The following is a 15,926-nucleotide window of genomic DNA, read 5'->3' as shown; positions in this document are numbered from 1 at the left end:
TAAATAAATAAAATAAATAAAATAAATAAATAAATAAATAAATAAAATAAAAAAAATAAATTAAAAAATATTACCGAGGGCAAATGCCGTCGGTAATGCCGTCGGTAATTACCGACGGCATTTTGCCCTCGGTAATACCTTGAACAACTCTGGCGTGTGCGCCACCACCGTCCGGTGGAAATTACCGACGGTGATCTCGCCGCCGCTAATTACCGACGGCATTTGCCGTCGGTAATTTTCCGGCAACTCTCCGCCGTTCAACGGCGGTATTTAACGGCAAAAATGCCGGCGGCTTCGCCGCCGTTAATTGCCGGCGGCGGTCGATCGCCGTCGGTAATGGCGTTACCGACGAGCCGGTTAGCGACGGCGAGTTGCCGCCGGTAACGCCGCCGGTAGCCTTTATCACCGGCGGCCGTGTCTTATATATTATTTGCCATTATATATTACAATTACACATAAACAAATTCTTACCAATTTCCCATCTACAAGACAAGACACCTCAACAATTAGATATAATAATGCAATTTATTTTAATTTTATTCTTAGCTCTTCCCATAATCCTCATCCTCTACTTCAAAACACAAAACCCTAAGCATGCCAAACAAGAACTCCCTCCACCGGGCCCACCGCGGCTGCCGTTCATCGGCAATATGCACCAATTCGACGGCAGATCCCCGCACACGTACCTCCACCGCCTCTCGAAGCAGTACGGCGCCGTCATGTCCCTCAAGCTCGGATTCCGGCGGCTCGTCGTGATCTCCTCGGCAGAGGCAGTGAAAGAGGTCATGAAATCGCACGACGCCGTTTTCTCGAGCCGGCCGGCTCTCGCCGCTCTCAGGAGGCTGTCGTACGACGGCCTCGACTTTGCGTTCTCGCCCTACACGGAGACGTCGAAGGAGATGAAGAAGATCTCCACCGTGCATCTCTTTAACACGAAGCAAGTTCAAACTTTTCTTCCAATTATGAGAGATGAAGCGTCGAAGATGGTGGAGAAGATAGCTAGAGACGCCTCTTCATCGGCCGCCACAGATTTGAGTGAGACGATAATGTCGTTTGCTGCTAACACCGTCGCTAGAATTGTATTAGGGAAGAGCTATGGAAATTTCTTCCACCTTCTTCACGATGCAGAGGCTGTTCTTGGGGATTTATTCATGGAGGATTTCTTGCCTTGGCTTCGATGGATTGATAATCTCTCTGGAATGGCGGCGAAGCTGGACAAGATTTTTCAAGACATGGATACTTTCTGTGAAGAAGTGATTGAAGAGCACATGAATCCGAATAGGCCGAAATCTATGGAAGGAGACATTATCGATGTTATGCTAAGGATGAAAAGAGATGGATCGGCTTCGTTTGATATCACACTTGATCACATCAAAGCACTACTTGTGGTAACGTTTCCATTAATATTTAAGTATGGGAGATATATATATATATATAGGAATGGGATCATATAGATCCCAATGCTTATAATAAATCCCTAGATCCAAATCTGGACCACACATTTATGACATGTGGCGCATCAAGATGGTGGCACGTGGCAAGGATTCAAAGGCAAAATCTGGAAGGGTAAAATTGGAATGTAATTTTCGGATTTAATAATTAAAAAAAAATATATATTTTTTAGATTTTCTCAAAATAGATATATTTTAGATGCATATAGTTTCACACAAAGATGCATAAAGTTTTCACATGAAATGCATAACTTTGAACAGAAAAATGCATTTAATTTTTCCAATTTTGGTATTTTCACCACCCCACCCCATACCACCCCCCAATCCAGCCCACACCACCCCCAACCCTCCCCATTACCACCCCCCAAAAATAGGCATGTTTGACATGCATATAAAATCAAACAAAAATGCATAAAGTTTTCACATAAAAATGTATTAAATTATACAAAAAATGCATTTCATTTTAATAAATCTGGTAGTTTTGCCACCCCACCCACCCCCACCACCCCCCCCCCCCCAATTTTTTTTTTTTTTTTAAACTGATTTTCTGATTGTTGGCCTACCCCCCCCCACCCACCCACCCACCCCCTCCCCCCCAAAAAAAATTTATTTTTTTATTTTTTTCAAAACTGATTTAAAAAAAAATAAATTTTTTTTTGGGGGGTGGGGTGGGGGTGGGGGGGTCAGTGGTCAGAAAATCAATTTTTGAGAAAATAAAAAAAAATAAAAAAATTTGTGGGGGGGGTGGGTGGGGGGGTAGGGGTGGGTCAGTGGTCAGAAAATCAGTTTTTAAAAAAATAATTTTTTTTTTTTTTGGGGGGTGGGGGGGTGGGGTGGGGTTCTGGGGTGGGGTGGGGTTCAGGGGTGTGGGGGGTGGGGTTGGGGTGGGGTGAAATCTTATGCATTTTTATATGAAACTTTATGCATTTTTATATGAAAGTTCATGCATTCTCGTATGAAACTTTATGCATCTAAAATATACCTATTTTGAGAAAATCTATTTTTTTTTTTTTTCGAAAATTACATTCCAATTTTACCCCTCTCCAGATTTTGCCTTGCCACGTGTCACCATCTTGATGCGCCACATGTCATAAATGTGTGGTCTAGATTTGGATCTACGGATCTATTATAAACATAGGGATCCATCGGAACCCAACCCTATATATATATATATATATATATATATATATATATATATATATATTGGGAAGAGTTATAAGTAAAAATAAGTAAAAACATACTCCCTTCATTCTCCATATTTATACATACCTTCTTTCGGCAAGAGTTTTAAGAAAAAGTTGTTTAAAGTATATTGATAGTGGAGAAAATTAATGTCACACATTAAGAGTACTGTTGAGTAGATTGTGGATAAATAAGTGTAAGTTATATGGATAAAATTGTACTCCCTCCGTCCCACGAATCTTGATACATTTGTTTTCGGCACGGGAATTAAGGAATTGTAGATTAGTGTTTTAAGTGTGTAGTAATAAAGTAGAAAAGTGATAAAGTAGAAGTGTGCGGGTAATAAAGTAGAATTAAAAGTGATAATTAAGTATAATTAAGAACCCTTATTTTTTATTTAATTGTTACTATATTTAGAAATGCATCAACCTTCGTGGAACGACCCAAAAAGAAATATGCATCAAGATTCTTTGGACGGAGGGAGTATAAATTAGTATTTGAAAATAGGATGTGCATAAATTTGAGAGACGTACCAAAAAGAAAAAGTATGCATAAATAAGAGAGACAGAAGGGGTATAAAAAGTATTCAGTCTCTTATTATTTTATGCTTTAGCGTGTAGGTGTGCATTAGGTCAAAATGAGTATCTTTTATTATTAGTTCTATTTAAATGTTGAGTTAATTATTACTACCAATATTAAATTAGGATTTAAATTAAAATCATTATTCACTAGGGTTTCAATACAAATGTTGATAAAATTGTACAAAAACACAAGCACATACACTAGGGTTTTGAGCATGCCTTGCAGGGTATAATAATCGGAGGCGGCGATGGGACTGCAACTGCTTTAGAGTGGGCGCTGACGGCGTTGATGAAGAAGCCTTTGTCGATGAAGAAAGTGCAAGCGGAGATAAGGCAGTTGGCCGGAAAGAAAGAGATGATCGATGAAGAAGACATAGAGAAACTGCCATATTTGAGGGCAGTTGTGAAGGAGACTTTGAGATTGTTTCCACCTGGTCCACTTTTACTCCCAAGAGAGACTATCAAGAAATGTAGTATAAATGGTTATGAGATTGAAGGTGGAACAATGGTGTATATCAATGCTTGGGCTATTGCAAGAGACCCCACCACGTGGGAAAATGCAGATGAGTTCTTGCCGGAGAGATTCTTGGCGGCTGAGATCGACGTGAGGGGTCAGAATCCGATGGTGATTCCGTTTGGATTTGGCCGGAGAGGGTGTCCTGGGATTGGAATGGGTATGTCTGCAATCGAACTTGCATTGGCAAATGTTTTGCACAAATTTGAATGGGAATTGCCTCATGGAATGAAGGAGGAAGACATTGATTTCGATTCCGAGCCTGGATTTGGATTGCATAAGAAGAATGCTCTTCGCCTTGTTGCCAAAGTTGTGATGTAAAATAAAAGAATTTTACCATATTTATGGTATTCCGACTATGAATATATATATCTATATAGTACTCCCTCCGTCTCATGAAATTAGTCTCTTATTTTATTTTGGGATGCCCCAAAAACATAGTCCACTTTTCTAATTAATATATAGTACTATATAAAAATATTGTTTTCACTAAATTAACCTTATTTAATGTTTCACTTAAATATGAAAATATTACGTGTCATTGCAAAAATATATCGTATAATACGTGTTAACTATTCACATATATCATTTTTGGGCAGGAATGTCAATCAGGTCAACCTGATCGAATTCGGGTTAGGTTTATTGGGTTGTCGGGCAATTCAGTTATGATTCATTCGAGTTGCAATTTTTTCGTACTAGAAAATCTCAACACTAATTAACAAAAAATTTCCGGGTTTCATGCTAACCAGTCTGGTCAGTCGGGCATGAAAATTTATAAAATGAAATTAATATGTTTATCTTTATAATTATATAATTGTAACATCTACGTGATAATTAATCGGTAACTCTTAGATAAATAAGAATATCCATATTTTTATTAAATAATTATCAATTTCTAATTTTTACATGTATAAGTTTAAAATAAAAACATAGCGAATCAAATTATGAGTATAACTTTCGAATATGAAATCAAAATATATTTCACAAACATATGAAAAGATCTTGTAGTTGCTAACTTTGAAAAATTTAGCAACTAAGTTTGAAAACCAATTAATAAGTCATGCCAACTCACTCATTTTTAGGTCAGCCTTTATTGGGCTCAAACTATCCGAGCTGTGATATAAATTTTCAGCCTTAACCTGACCTAATTGTCGATTTATTCGAGCCAGATTGACATCCCTACCTACCTACCTACAGGGTGTAATAATAATCGGAGGCAACGATGGGACTTCTGCTGCTTTAGTGTGGGCGTTGACGGCGTTGATGAAGATGCTTCCGTTGATGAAGAAAGTGCAAGCAGAGATAAGGCGATTGGCCGGAAAGAAAGACATAGAGAAACTCCCAAGAGAGACTATCAAGAAATGTAGCATAAATGGTTATGAAATTGAAGGTGGAAGTATGGTGTTTATCAATGCTTGGGCTATTGCAAGAGACCCCTCCACGTGGGAAAATGCAGATGAGTTCTTGCCGGAGAGATTCTTGGCGGCCGAGATCGACGTGAGGGGTCAGAATCCGACGGTGATTCCGTTTGGATTTGGCCGGAGAGGGTGTCCTGGGATTGGAATCCCCATGTTTGAAATCGAACTTGCATTGGCAAATGTTTTGTGCAAATTTGAGTGGGAATGGCAATGCATAAGAAGAATGCTCTTCCCCTTGTTCCTAAACTCATTTAGTAAAACTTGATAAATAAACGGATCAAACATGAGCTTGGTAGTTAGCTAGTTAAGTAATTTAGTTTGAAAATATAATAAATTATTACTAGGTACAATTTACATTTATATACTCCTATAATTAGTAATGATTGTAACAAATTTCTAACTAACTCTATTTGTTATAACAAAATAATTAATGTACTTATTATGTTATTATGAAGTAAAGTAATTTATTTTCAAAATAGAACAATTAATTTTTTGAACATAAATTTAGATTGTTCGTTTAAGCTAGTGAGCCTTGAAGTATTCGATAAATAAACTTCGAGATTCAACATGATGATAAATAACTAAACTTGAGCTTAATAGTACGTATTCGTCTCGGCTTGATTCGATTAATTACGAAAATACTTTAACCAATTCTTATTATTATCTATACTAATAGAAAAAGAGCCCAAGACATCCTAAGACACAACTTGTGGATTGCCTATTTAATTTTACCCCTATTACATATTTTATTTTAAGGCTATTTTACATATTATATATTTTTAAGAATATATTAATTCATTAAATATTACTCATAATCTATGTGATATATATTTATAGCTATTGATAGGGCTTATAGATAAATATATTCATTCAATAAGTTATCTAATAAAAGTAATGAATTAATAGACTTTCTAAAATAATAGATTATCAAATAAAATAACATTAATTACACGCATACGTTCTTTCTGCTAGTAGATAATAAACGAGCATATATGTAAATAATAGATTTTTATGTTTGATATAAAGCCTCATATTCAATTCATGAGTCAGAGGCATCATTATCCCTTACACTTAAGCTTTGCACACACACCACATACAAATGCCATATATTCGCCATCTATATCTACAACATAAACACTAACATATACTCCATAGCAGCCTCTGCCCCAATTGCGGCAACGCTCTCCTCCGCCTCCTCTTTCATCGCTACTGAACCCTCCTTCCCCTGCTCCCACTCCCTCGCCATCCCCTTCTTCCGCTTCAATCCCAGCCGTGTCCACCCGGCGTCTTTTTTCTTCGTTTTTAGGTGGGCCAAGACTAAGAAGGGCGGCGGCAACAACGCTGTTTCCCAATCAGTAGTGTAACGATGCTCTTAGGAATACCACCTGATGCAACAATGTGTGCTTTTGGAAAACAAACACAACATGACATATCGCAACCACATTCTGGTACAGATCTACAAGTTAGCAAAATAAAAACCAGCAGTTTCAATACAAGTTTTAGAAAATAAAAAGTTTACAGTCTCTTATGCAAAAAGAATGGTATGTTGGCCAAAAAAACACAAGGCAACACACAATAATATTATAACTGTATTGATATTATCACGCTGTCGAAATCACTAACCTCGTATCAAGAAGAAATGGACTATGACACAGTATCCTTGGGAGCAAGGTACATCATCAATTTGAGAAAGAAATCATCTCCACTCTGTTCAATTGGCACCGAAGAAGTTGGAGAATCTGCTGATAATCCCTTTTGGCGCATTTCTTCCACGAATGATGTTGCCTTGTGAAGCTCATTTTGCTTTAGCAAACTTCGGATGATAATGTTGTATGTTACACGATCAGGCTCACAGCCACGGTTCTTCATATCTACAAGCAAACGTTCTGCCTCCTCCACATATTCTTCTCGACAAAGTGAATCAATGATCATTGTATATATCCAAACATTAGGCTGCAAACCTTTAGAAGGAAGTTCCCTCAAAAGATCTCTTGCAACATCACGTTTGCCATTTTTGCATAATCCATCAATTAGTGAGCCATAAATGACTATGTCAGGAGTAAATCCTTTCACATTAATCTTGTGGAGTAACGAAAGAGCTTCATCAATCTCCCCATTCCAACACAACCCATCCAATAATATACTATATGTATGCAAGTCGGGATGTATGTGTTGAGCTTCCATATCCTCAAAAAGCTTCCACCCCTCAACAAATCTATCTTTCCTAAATAATGCATGTATCATGGTATTATAAGTATGTGCATTATGCTTCAAACCTTTACCCGGAATTTCAAGAAAGAGAAGCCAAGCTTCATCGAGGCACCCTTTCTTGCAATATCCATTGATTAAGCTACCATAGGTAACAACATTGGGTTTAAGGCCCCTCTCTACCATGAGATCCAGTAGTTTCTTTCCTCTCTCATTTTCACCTTTCAAACAAAACCCATCAATAAGCGAAGAATATGTGACGACATTGGGAAAAATATTTTGTTGCGTCATAGTTTTCAATATCTTCCCAGCCTCTTCCATATTTCCTTCTTTGCAGAATCCGTCAATTAACGCACTATAACTCCAAACGTCGGCTCTGAAGCCACTACTTTCTAATCTAAGAAGCTGTTCATGGGCTGCCATGACCTGTCCAACTTTGCACAACCCATGTATAATATGGAGAATCATAACACCATTTGGCTCGCAAAGATTTAAATCCAGAACCTTTTCGAACAATTTCACAGCTTCGGCCTCCTTATCGTTCATAAAAAAAACCCTTTAATGAGAGTGGCGATAGTCACGACATTTGGTTCGTAACCACTCTTAAAAAAGAATCCTATTATAGCAACACCAGAGTTTATATCTTTCAAGAGACAACAACAGTTGAGAGCAATAGTCATCGTGTAAACATCAACAGGGACACCCATCCTAAGCATTTCATCAAACACATAAAGGGCAAAAGAGTATTGCTCAATCTTTACACTAGCACTCATAAGTTTATTATACGCGATAACAGGAGCCTCCAGCCGCATACTCTTCATTTTTTGAAACAATTCAATAGCATCATTTAATTCTTTAACACAACCGAAATCGATGCTGGGACGCTTAGGTTGAAAAGCCTGGGAAGAGAAGAGAGAGAACGGAGGAGAGATAATACCCGATTTATGCGACCATCGATTCAGAAATCCTCTTTCATGAATGAGATCGATTGCAGAAACAGCTGCTCTTCTGCTCATCATTCTTAATCGGCGGCGAGATTTTAAGAAGAGCAGCTGTTTCTGCAATCGATCTCATTCATGGAAGAGGGAGACTGCGAGATTGGATCTGAACAAAGGTAGCAAGTGAGAGAGAAGGGTTTCAATAAATATAAAAACTCAGTCAAATATTTATAAACTAATTTCAACAATCACCATTAGAATTGCAACGAAAAAAAAATATAAATTCAGTTAAATATCTATAAATTAATTTCAACAATCATCACCATAATTATCTTTAATTATCTATTTATTATATGAAAACACAGTTTGTGATAAAATTGTAATTAAATAATCAATCAAAAGGTATTTATAAAACTCAACAAATCTCATATCCCATATATTTTCTCTCTCATCTCTTTCATTTCACGCATTCTTTAATTTTCTATTATCTCTCTCTTTCTCTCATATTCTCTTTTTCATATTTTGATGATTTTTTAAAAAAATCAAATTTTATTTATAAAAAATATTCTATATATATCTTAAATTAAAGATGAATGCAAGATCTTTGATTTGGTATCAAATAACTATTCAACTCTTTTATTAGTATTATAATAAATTCTAATAATAGTAATTTATTTTCCTACTTATCAATTGAAGCTTTTCTAATAAGATGACATAGGTAATGAGCTAACTTAGAAAAAATTAATTTTATGCATGATTAGCTTATGTTTTAAAACTATATATTGTGATGTGAAAACTCTTTTTTTATTGTTTCTTTGTTTCTTTTAATTTGAATGATGTGTTTATTCTATAATTTTAAGGAATAAAATAAAGTTTTCCATCAAATAGATGGAAAATTAAAAATGATACTTTTCAAAATTATAAAATAAAATTAAGGATCATTACTGAGTAATTGATGTAGATTATTTTATTTTTTAAGAAAAAATAATTTACATTTACTTATATTCTAACTATATTTAATATTTATTTTTTATTTATTTGATACATCATTTAATTTATTTATTTTTGATAAATTAACATGATTAAATGAAGAAATTTAAAGGCCGCGCCACAGGGGCTCGAACCCAAGACCTTCGGTTTTAGACATTAACCCCTAATCGTTTAATTGATACACACCTTACATCGTTTAATTTTGATGCAAAACTATGTTCGCCGTGCATCGCACGGGCGAATGTACTAGTTTATATTAAAATTCAGTTTTTCAAGTTGGGTTTAGTGTGTATATGGTTGGTTTTTGAAGTAGTGCATCTGTATTTATTTATTTATTTATTTTAATTTCCAATTTTAAGTTTAGAAAAGTGTATTTAACTTTAAATTGTATATATCCATCTTTTAATAATGTTAATTGATTGGAAAGTATCAAATACAAATTTAAGAATAATAAGGTGAAAAAATAGAGTCTAACTTTATCAAAATAAATTGGCAATGCAAGGTAGGTAACAAGTTAACTATAATGCACACCTTAAGGTTAAAAAAAGTCTCGTCATTATTAAACTGCTTTCATAGGATAATTTTACAAATAATGTATATACATACATAACCTATAATTAATTAGAGCATCCGCATCGCTCTACACGATGCGTCCTACTCGAGTAGAGGCGACATCGTACGTGTAGGGCGATACGGCTCCTTCCTACTCGAGGGGCTCATGATAGAATGGGTAGGGGAATAGCGGCTTTATTGCGGGCGCGTGCATACGTCGAATAAAACAAAAATTAAATTTCAAATTTTAAAATCTGGCCGTTTTGGCATTTTCCCAATTTTTTTTTTTAAATCGGTCCATTTGACCGTTTGGCATTTTCTTTTTTTCTCTTCTTTAAATTCTCCTTTCTTCCTCTTTCATTTCCACTATCTTCATTATTCTTCCACTTCCATCTCCTCTCCACCATCTTCAATCTTCTTCATCTCTCTACAATTTTCATGGATCCATACAACCCAAACTATTATGATCTAAATTGGTGCCCTGATCTCTCCGGCAACTATCATCCCGATATGGAGGGATGTAACTTGGGAGATGATCCTCCAACCGGCGAGGAGGAGCCACCGGCAGCCCATAGTGCTGCAAAATCGAAGAAAGGCGCAGCCGGAGGAAGGAAATCGCCTACAAGATCAAGCAGGCGCCGGCAGCGCCGGCGGAAGGAAGGACTATCCATCATACCTACACCCTCGAGGAGACGGACCTTATCGTCCAAATTTGGACGGAGGAGACCAACGACGCCATTCGTGGGACCGATCAAAAGGGGGAGGCGTATTGGACACGGATTGTCGACCGTGTCAACCCCCTCATCGGCGCCAACCTCAAGCACCGCCAAATTCAAGGGCACTGTGCCCGAGTGAGCCAAGATATGCGGCTCTGAGAGAGTATTTGGGTGGAGACGTGCACCTAGTGGCCTTCCAGCCATTCTGACGATATGCTCTAGGACAGGGCCCAAATCCTCTTTAAAAGTCGGAGCCCAAATAAGGCCGCCTTCAACTATTGGAACACGTGAAAAATTTTCCGTGTCAACCACAAGTTAAAGTCGATGTACCTCGAGTGAGACGTGCATTTCTCCAAGAGGACAAAGACTACAGAGGAGGGCGGCTTCACCACCTCGGCGTCGGGCGAGGAGATCTCGTCTTCCCGGTCGATTGAAAACAAGGCGGTGGCGAGAGCGGCGAAGGCGAAGGGGAAGGTGAAGGCGGCAAGCTCCGAGCAACCATCGGAATACAAAGAGACATTGGAGCGGTCCGACCAGAACTTGAAAAAAATCACCCCCGAGTACGCCAAGAAGAACGAGCTCAAGGAGAAGGAGAATGAGCTCAAGGAGAAGGAGCTCCATATGCAGCTCCTCAGCTTGGATACGATGCATATGAGTGATGCACAAAGGAGGGGACACGAGTACATGGTCCAAGAAATGCTCAAGCGTCGTGGACTTATCTATAGTAGGATTTTAATTATGTTTTTAAGTTTTTTTTAATGTAATTTTTAGGATTTTTATTTCAATGAAAATTTAATTATTAGTAAAATGTGTTATTTAAATTTGAGCAATTAAAATTAAATGAAAAGCATAAAAATCAAAACGAAAAAAATCAAGTAGGCTATCATGTAATCCCAATGCAGACTCCCTACTCAATGTGCATGATCCCCTCCTATCAAGTAGGCACCAATGTGGATGCTCTTAGCAATGATTGTAATTAATAAATCTCTAATTAACTCTATATGTTGTAAGAAAATAATTAATGTATTATATCATTATGAATGAAGTAATTTATTTTAAAACTAAAACAATACATAAATTTAAAATTTATTTAAGCTCGTGAACCTTGAAATAATCGGTAAATAAAGTTTGAGATTCAATATGATAACAAACAACCAAACTTGAGCCTAACGTACAGAATTTTGTTTGGCTTGATTCGATTAACCCCTAGATACAAAAAAAATTATCTTTGATTGTTGTCTATAAATACTAGCAACGAGGATGGCCTCCCACAACTGTTTGCTATTTAAGTAAAAATTTGATTTTTACATAGTCATATAGGCTAATGCATGTCGCTCGATAGAAACAATCACCTACCCATCATGTGCAAGCATATATAACGTGTCCACCATTGATATAATAATTTTAATTGAAGTAAGATAATTTAATTAAAGTAATTCTCTTTTCTAATTAAAATTATCACATCAGTGATGAGTAGGTGATCGGTTTTACACCTCGATTATCAATTTTACTTAATTAATTAGAAGCTCTCCATCACCAAATCATAGAGCTATAAATAGTTTTTAGTCTCCAAAACTAGTTATTAGGCCACCAGACCATGAGCTCCAAAATTAATATATTAGCCATGTAGCTATAAATAGTTTCATTATTAGTAGAACTGCGTGGCTTTACTAAAACCGTAACTCTAATCAACTTGTTAAATTTATTTGCATTCCTTCAAGATTTTCCTATATTAAACTCTTTCACGAGACCAACAACTTTTGATATATTTTTATATGGCAAGTTTTCCCGTCTGTCCCACCTACCTCGCCCCTCCCCATCCGATAAAATATAATTTATTATTATTAAAAGTGTTATTTGCATGGACTAAAAGTGTCGTGCCTAATATATCTTCTTTTTTATATATAAAAAAAATATCATGTATCATTTATATTTAAAAAAATATATCAATTATTGTTAATAAAAATATCATTTGATATCATGTTTTATGTGCATGATTTTATTTATTACTAGCAGTAAGAACGTGCGATGCACGTTGAACATGTGTGATTTTTACTATGTAAATAAAATTCATAGATATTTTTATATAGTTTTGAATATTTTTATTAATTCATTTGACTATAATTGTAATTTAAAAAAGGAACCAATGCAACTATTAATGAATAAATTTAAATGTAATAAAGTAATATTCATAATATACCTCTAAATAAAGATGCAAAAAAATCTATGAAAAAATCCTAAATTATCTAAGTACGGGAGCTAGACGAATTTTAAATTTTTTCTTGTTTGATTTTGACAATTGAGGATCTTTTGTTCGTATTTTTGGTTTGCAACAGAATGTTGTTCAGCGGCAGATCGTCGTCACTTGTAATCTCAATGTAGTCATCAAACTTTTTCTTGGTTACCCTTCTTTTTTCCTTTTGCGATTCTGTGGGCTGCAATTCCATCGTAGATTTTTCTTTCTAGACGGGATTTTCTTTTTAGATTTCTCGGGTGAATGTTTCTTTTCTTCCACTTGAGTCGGATCTTCTTCAATATCTCCAACATCGATGCTTTCTATTGGTTGCGTTTTTTGGATTGCATTTGCTACGATATTGAGATTTCCTCGTTGATCGAATTTTATAAACTTGAGCATCGTCATGAAGCGCATTTGTGTGTACGCTTGTGTGCTTAATCCTCTATAGTATGTGGAGTCTGTTTCACCCTGTGAAAATATATAATTGTTATATTACGTAATATCGAATTTTGTAATATTAACAATTTAAATTATAGTACGTGTTTAAGTAAGAAATCTTAATTTACCTCTTTGATTGAAGAAATATATTCATCCACAGAGCATCCTACATATACCTCTGCCGCTTGATCGAATAGTGTAACACGTGCATTGCAGTCGCCTTGTATAACATTTATTGTGATTCTGTATCTAGCATTATATAAAATGAAAAAAATTATTATATTTTTGTTATTGTGTCATTAACTAATTTTCAATTGGTAGTAGTTTTAAATTTGATAATTACCTGAGAGATGTCTCAAGAACTTCTTCATTGCATTTTTTTGCATATTGCACTCTCATCAATTTTGGAGAAAGATGTGTTGCAATTTTTATTGTTACTTTATTTTCAACTTTGTCAATAATTCCCGTAAAGCAATACAAAACACCCTAATAGTCGATTATGTACTTTTGAAATGCATCATTAATTTATTTAAATATCGTACCTCTAATAATAAATGTTGATTGTCTCTGAGATCTTTAAGAGTGACTTTCTTTGCTTGTTTTATATTTTGTGTCATTGCTAATTTAGCAATTGCTAATGCATCGTCATCAACATCAGAACACCTGTATATAATATTAAATGATATGTTAGATTTTTTTAATATATAATTTATTTGTTTTTTGATACGTACGATTGCATCAGCTAAATCTCTTTGCATGTTAATCTCTTTGCATGTTGATGTAATTTGCAAGACGGATCTCATTGTATTTTGCAAGAGTATACCACCTAAATAATATATATAATATATTATTAAGTATATAGTATTTTACAAGTAAAAAAGTAAGTATTATTTTAAGAAAATATATATAATATGTTTGTTACCAAATTTCCTTTTTGCTACGACATAGGAAATCGCAACGTAACAGTTGGCTTCTGTGCAATTATTTGTTCAAGGTCATCTCCTTCATTTTTCTCCATATCTTTCCTTAAAGATATTTCTACAATTTTAGATCTGCGAGAAATATTGAGTAAATTCAATTATTGTTATTTTTCTAAGGTTATGAACAAATTATAGTATATGAAACATCAAATAAAAATAACATATGCTTATATATATATATAGGGGGTGCTCTAATGAGATCCCCTAATTTTAGTGAGATCTAGGGCACAATCTGGAGCGTTTATTTTATCAATCCTATGGCTGTTGTATCTGAAGGGTGATTTTTTTTCGTAGGGTTCGAATTTTGGAAGGAGCAGAATATTTTAAATTTTGTTATTCATCAATATATACCGCATTGTTCATCAGTATATACTGGCTTGTTCATCAGTATATATGTCTTATTCATTACCACTTTTTTAAATTTTGTGTTTCATCAGTATATACATCTTATTCGTTAGATATATGTCTTGTTCATTAGTATTATATGTCTTATTCATTGTCCTCGTATTACACGAAAAATAGAGGATCTCACTGGAGCACGCCCCTATATATATATATATATATATATATATATATATATATGGGGGAGGCTATATAGAAAACTATCCTTAGTATATAAAATAAGATCAAATCCAGACCATAGATCTTCAGTTTTTGAACGGTTTTGATTTAAAAGACAACTGCCTCTTTAATTCGCTGAATTCCTTCCTCAAATGCAGAGATTAATGCGTCAAAGGGTAAAATTGGAAGTGGCGTGTGATCTTCCATATAACCAACTAATCTTCTTCCGATTTGTGTGCAATATTATTATGGAATTAATATATGAATCAATTAATATATATGTGAATTAGAATGATCTTTGAAACAAATCTTTTTTGCAAAAATTTTACGCCATTCATGATTATAAATTAATGAAACTATTAAAAACATATAAATAAATGTTTAATTCATACTAATCATACTGAATAATTCATACATATTAATGTTTAATTCATACTAATCATAGTCAATAATTCCTACATATTAATTCATACTAATTATACTGAATAATTCATACATATTAATTCATGCATATTAATGTTTAATTCATACTAATCATGAACAACAATCATGTCTGAAATCAATGCAATTTTAGTAAATGGGGAATAATTTGTAATGAACTGTAAGCGATATCGATCTAAATTTTCATGATGATATAAATGAATGTGTGCATTTCATATTTGCATTTTGACAAGATATAACATTATAAGCAATTTCATATAATCCAAAATGTGTTATAATTTGCCTGTAATGAACTATGGAGTATTCATCTATAAATTTAATGTTATAATCAAGTATGAATGTATGAATTTAATCTTTGATGAATTATCAATTATGAATGTATGGATTATCAAGTATGAATGTATGAATTGTGTTATGACTTATCAAGTATGAATGTATGAATTCATAATAAAATATCACAAAATAATAATACCTTTATTTTTAAGAACTTTAATTATGTTCATGAATTATTTTTAAAAAAACGCAAACAATAATAAAAAGTTAAATTTAATTTTACAATGAATCTAGGTTTTTTTTTTTTATCATAATTTATGGTCTTTTTTTGTTCATAATAACTTTGAGGAATTCAGTACATTATAATAATAATTCATAATAGTTTTATATATGAATTATTTGATTATCATGAATTTTGGCCAAAAAGAAAAAAAGTCTAAAATCAAC

The 15,926-nt window shown here is 34.4% G+C and overlaps 3 protein-coding genes and 1 pseudogene across 3 annotated transcripts; 2 read left to right on the top strand and 2 right to left on the bottom strand.

The window, feature by feature from the left end:
* Positions 1-471: 471 nt before the first annotated feature.
* On the top strand, positions 472-4,110 carry LOC130999265 (6,7,8-trihydroxycoumarin synthase-like). The gene is made up of 2 exons (XM_057924773.1): positions 472-1,388; positions 3,441-4,110. The coding sequence occupies exons 1-2, from the start codon at positions 519-521 to the stop codon at positions 4,047-4,049; spliced, it is 1,479 nt and encodes a 492-aa protein (XP_057780756.1). The 5' UTR covers positions 472-518; the 3' UTR covers positions 4,050-4,110.
* Positions 4,111-4,991: 881 nt separating this feature from the next.
* On the top strand, positions 4,992-5,411 carry LOC130998715 (cytochrome P450 71A1-like). The gene has a single exon (XM_057924125.1). It carries the CDS (start codon positions 4,992-4,994, stop codon positions 5,409-5,411), a length of 420 nt encoding a protein of 139 aa, XP_057780108.1.
* A 643-nt stretch (positions 5,412-6,054) lies between these two features.
* Positions 6,055-8,391, bottom strand: LOC130999264 (pentatricopeptide repeat-containing protein At1g62680, mitochondrial-like; annotated as a pseudogene).
* A 4,427-nt stretch (positions 8,392-12,818) lies between these two features.
* LOC130999262 (uncharacterized) lies at positions 12,819-13,701 on the bottom strand. The gene is made up of 3 exons (XM_057924772.1): positions 13,568-13,701; positions 13,353-13,473; positions 12,819-13,254 (listed from the first exon to the last, which is right to left on the bottom strand). Exons 1-3 carry the CDS (start codon positions 13,621-13,623, stop codon positions 12,952-12,954), a joined length of 480 nt encoding a protein of 159 aa, XP_057780755.1. The 5' UTR covers positions 13,624-13,701; the 3' UTR covers positions 12,819-12,951.
* Positions 13,702-15,926: the final 2,225 nt, after the last annotated feature.

This window comes from Salvia miltiorrhiza, chromosome 8 (assembly GCF_028751815.1).
Source record: "Salvia miltiorrhiza cultivar Shanhuang (shh) chromosome 8, IMPLAD_Smil_shh, whole genome shotgun sequence".
NCBI lineage: Eukaryota > Viridiplantae > Streptophyta > Magnoliopsida > Lamiales > Lamiaceae > Salvia > Salvia miltiorrhiza.
This window is presented reverse-complemented; position numbering and strand designations above follow the sequence as displayed.

What these genes read in the sequence shown, in the direction of transcription:
- LOC130999265 (XM_057924773.1), top strand. Translation starts at nt 519, where the DNA reads ATGCAATTTATTTTAATTTTATTCTTAGCTCTTCCCATAATCCTCATC. An exon ending in ACATCAAAGCACTACTTGTG is followed by an intron (nt 1,389 to 3,440) that starts GTAACGTTTCCA and finishes CATGCCTTGCAG; the next exon opens with GGTATAATAATCGGAGGCGG.
- LOC130998715 (XM_057924125.1), top strand. Translation starts at nt 4,992, where the DNA reads ATGAAGATGCTTCCGTTGATGAAGAAAGTGCAAGCAGAGATAAGGCGA.
- LOC130999262 (XM_057924772.1), bottom strand. Translation starts at nt 13,623, where the DNA reads ATGAGAGTGCAATATGCAAAAAAATGCAATGAAGAAGTTCTTGAGACA. An exon ending in GTTCTTGAGACATCTCTCAG is followed by an intron (nt 13,474 to 13,567) that starts GTAATTATCAAA and finishes ATATAATGCTAG; the next exon opens with ATACAGAATCACAATAAATG. An exon ending in ATATTTCTTCAATCAAAGAG is followed by an intron (nt 13,255 to 13,352) that starts GTAAATTAAGAT and finishes ATATTTTCACAG; the next exon opens with GGTGAAACAGACTCCACATA.